At 41.6% G+C, this 4,159-nt stretch overlaps 1 protein-coding gene across 1 annotated transcript in view; it reads left to right on the plus strand.

Annotated features, from left to right (window-relative positions):
- Positions 1-305: 305 nt before the first annotated feature.
- Positions 306-4,159, plus strand: part of RC3H1 (ring finger and CCCH-type domains 1) — a 35,126-nt gene continuing 31,272 nt past the window's right edge. Inside the window, exon 1 of the mRNA XM_009574938.1 lies at positions 306-536. Coding sequence (XP_009573233.1) covers positions 306-536 — 231 coding nt within the window. The remainder of the gene's footprint in view (positions 537-4,159) is intronic.

Here is a 4,159-nt window from a genome sequence, read left to right on the forward strand (position 1 = left end):
CCAGAGACTAGCTGGAATTAAAGCAAGTCATGACTCAGTCCTCTATTTAATGTCAGAACTGCACTCGTAGTTCAGCTATACCTCTACAAGTGGTATTTACGTAGCACAAAGGATTTCATATGCCAGTTCCAGTAGAGAATGCTAACTTTCTGTTTCTGTTTTCTTTTAGGTTATGTTTCACACTATGTGCTGACTGTCTGTACTTACAGAAGATATTTAAAAACAAACAGACTTTTTTTCAAAGATTTTGATTCCAGTGGAATCTGTGCTTTAGATTTTTGTCTTGTCAATTAACTCCTGAAGCAATGCCTGTACAAGCTCCACAATGGACGGATTTTCTCTCCTGCCCGATTTGCACACAGACTTTCGACGAAACAATCCGGAAGCCCATCAGCTTGGGTTGCGGCCACACTGTCTGCAAGATGTGCCTCAACAAGCTCCACCGTAAGGCATGCCCTTTTGACCAGACCACTATCAATACAGACATTGAACTCCTTCCTGTGAACTCAGCCTTGCTGCAACTAGTGGGTGCTCAGGTATCAGTACTTTTTTGTTTTTTTAAATCTGTTTCTGGGTTGTTTCCCTTCTTTCTTTTAGGAGGACAGGTCATGAATAAAGAATATGACTCTCTTAATGGTGTGTAGAGTAGACATCTACCTTTTTGTAGACTGACTTTGATGAATACAGGTTTTAGACCTTTGACATGCCGTACTAGAGATGCCTGGAACAACAGTTCTTGATTCAACAAATCTTGATGCTACCAGTCGCTGACTGTGATTTTGTGTTACATCTAATTTAGTGTAACCATGGGTTGTCACCAGAATGGGTTGGTTCTGTTCCCTAACTGATACCTAGCTATGCTCTGCTAAAAGGATGAACTGGATCAATGAGCTTATCTGGTGGGAAGCCATTCTTCTGTGGTAGGTTACTTGCTTTACCATATTCACCCTACAGACTTGTGATCCGTTCTCCCGAAAGCAGGAGGGGAGAGTAAGGGAAGTGGGACAGACCCCTCTGGTAGCTATACTGCCTTGTGTTTAATTTGAAACTCTGCTCTGGAAATGTAACTTCCTGAGCTAGCATGTTAATCTAAATCCATATAGGTGAATGGGGGGAGCCTGCCTGAGACTCCTCTTTCTGCTGGAGTGGGTACTCACGAGGTCAGTTGAGCCGGTAGTCTGATGGAGGGGAGTACTCCAGTGGCACTGCTACTGATGGCAGTCGGAGGAAGGGGGCAGGGATGTGTGGAAAGCAGGATTGCCCTGTTCAGTTGCAGCACAGACTTAAGTTGGCATAAGCTTATCATGGTTAGAGATCACTGGTAGTTTCCCGTGACCCATACCTCCCAAAGCTGGACAGGATTGTGGACTTGGGGAGAGGAGGGACAATCTTGTCTAATTTATGGGTGAGGAACAAAAATGTAGACGGGATGCAGTTATTGTAGAGGGGTTATTGTTTTCCTTTGTTCTGCTTCTGTGTCTGGGCTCAGCGGAGTTGGAGGCAGCAGAAAATTCGGTGAGGTCTATAGTTAGGGAAAAGGGAAGAGCTATGTTTTAGAGGAACTTTAAAAGATGTGGAAGAAGGAAAGATGCTCTTATGATGCCTTTTATTAGGTACTGGAACATAGAGATCCAGACATGCTTTTGCCACTTCTTTTTTTGTTTTGGTTTATCAAGTAATACAGCTAGTTTGTTGTTGTTCTTCTGTGGTGTATGGCACAGAAGTTATATCAGAAGTTTTAAAATTGAGTTGTGTTTCTGGCTGTGCTAAGTGACTCATCCTGCTCTGCAGGAGAGGGCGATGAGACACTGTGCTTCCATTTCTGTGATACGTGTATCCCGCCATCTTTGAAGAGCTTCCAAGCAGTGTGAAATCTGTGGGTGATGCCATAAATAAATATTGTAATTCTCTTTCTCCCTTATATCTTCTTCCTTCCTCTCTGGAGTTTCTAGAATAGTTCCAGCTGTATCCAAATGTCCACATTTATGATAAATGCTTTTTCCTCCTGCATTTTTTTGGTTGTTTTGTGTGCATTTGTTAAGCTTTGTGAGAAGCTGTGTGATAGCTTTAACTTGATCTTTGCCTGAATTAAAATTTCCATAAAAACAAGATCCTCTGGAACGAGAGAAAATAACCCTGCCTTTGTTACAGGTAATTGAGAATTTTATTCTGGTTTTGCTAGTTAGCCAACCAGAATTTCCTCATCCATATGCGCGTGAGGTATGAAGAAGGAAGAGTGGCTTTATGATATTGTATTTGTCTGAACTCTAGGTGCAGACTTTGAACTAATGATGTAATTTTTGTCGTCCTCTTTATATCTTAAGTTTTTATGTGATCAAGATTCATAGAATCTTGTTTTATGGTGACCTTAAAGCTGCAAATGCCACCAAAAGAGACAGTATTCCCTTCCCCCTCATTTGCCACTCATTCCTGCATGTATGCTGCTCACTGCATTCTGACACCTAAACAATAATCGGTGATCTTAGCTGGGTTTTTATTACTGACAAACTTTTCCCTTAAGAGAAATTTGCACCACCTCCCCCCCCCCCCCCCCCCCCCCCCCCTGCCATAACTGAAGTCTCTCACTTCTCCTGCACCCATATAAAGACTCAGTTGTAAATATTTTAAATTTCCCTTCCTGGCACCTGTCGTAGTGTTTACCAGACTATGGAGTACTAGAAAATAAGTACACCACTTTGCTGTGAAGGACGGGGAAACAGTTGCTATTTTCCACTAGTCTCTCTAAGGCCATTTTTTTATCTTTTTACAGGAAAAGGCTTGGTTAAGGAAAAAAAAAGTACTTTAGAGAAACTACAGTAATTTTGAACTCTGTCCTGTTAAGAAGGTGGTCTCTCTTTGGTACATATCAACAAAAATGATCTGTGAGTAGCCAGCCAGCTTACGGAGCATGAGTAGTATCAACAACTTTAATGAAACAAAGCCCGTTTTCTTGTTCCACTTCTTGGTTTAGTTTCAGGAGGGTGTATGTGTCATTAACGTCCCCTAATCTCCAACAAATCCTTGTACACCTTAACCTGAGTCCATGGAGACGTGTAATACTTTATTTTTAAATGATAAATTCCAAAAAACAAGTTTGATTTTAGAGGAAATACAGTGCAACATAATTAAAGCTTTCATCTGGGGAGAAAAAGAACAGTTTGTTCTTTTCCCTTTGGGGAGGCTTCTGAGAAGTTCACACATTTATAAGCGTTAAGCGCTTTTTTGCTGGAGGCAGAGGAGGAGACCAGGCAGTTTGAAGAAACAAATCTATTCTGCCATGACTGTCAGTAAGGATAGGATTCCAGGACAAGTCACGTTGGTTGGCTTTCTTCGAGCAGGCACAATGGGTGAAAAAAGCAGGACTGTACTTCTGGGGAAAATGTACTAAATTTGTCACACAGGCACCGGGGGAGGAATAACCTATTTCTCTGACAATAGTATTCTCTCTCTGTGTAGGTTTTGTCACTTTAACGGTGAAAAGAGTTGGTTTCTTACTTGAATTACCAGCTGTTTCTCAGTTTTCCCTCTCCCCACCGCTTTCCAAAAATGAAACCTGTTGTCCAGGTTATAGCCACACTTGATGTGAAAATTAACTGTTGCAGAGACTCAAATTTCTGCTGCCCCACTGTAGCATGGTACACATGAAGAGTGGTTACAGCCTATTCTGGAAGGCAGTGGTCAGGCAATTCAGCCCACATATAGATAAGTTCAGCTGCCTAAGATGATGGCATGAGAAGGGATTTTAAGGGGAAGATGAGAATTATTATTCCTGGGAGAGCTGGAAATAGCTGAGTGCCTAAGCAGGAGCTAAGCGTATTGTGAGGGAAGGGAGGCATAATGGCTTTGAACACAAATCAAAAAGGCATTCATGGGATACCTTGCTTTTTAAACTTCTTGGGTAAAGAAATCCCTTAACCTAGTTCCTATGGGAATGAGGTTTTGAATTTTAACTATTCAAGCATCCACGTGTTACTCACTATATGCAACTATTTTAAACATTCACCAGGCCAGTGTTTTGAAGGTGCATAATCGTGGATCTGTCATCTAATCTCTTCCCTCCTGTTTTTTTAACACATGAAACAGCAGTGTGCACGTTCCAAACAGGTGACATTAAGTGGCAAAAATTCCTGTGGTGCTTTAATTTCTTTCATAGTCTCCT

Source organism: Fulmarus glacialis, unplaced genomic scaffold (assembly GCF_000690835.1).
Source record: "Fulmarus glacialis isolate BGI_N327 unplaced genomic scaffold, ASM69083v1 scaffold38073, whole genome shotgun sequence".
NCBI lineage: Eukaryota > Metazoa > Chordata > Aves > Procellariiformes > Procellariidae > Fulmarus > Fulmarus glacialis.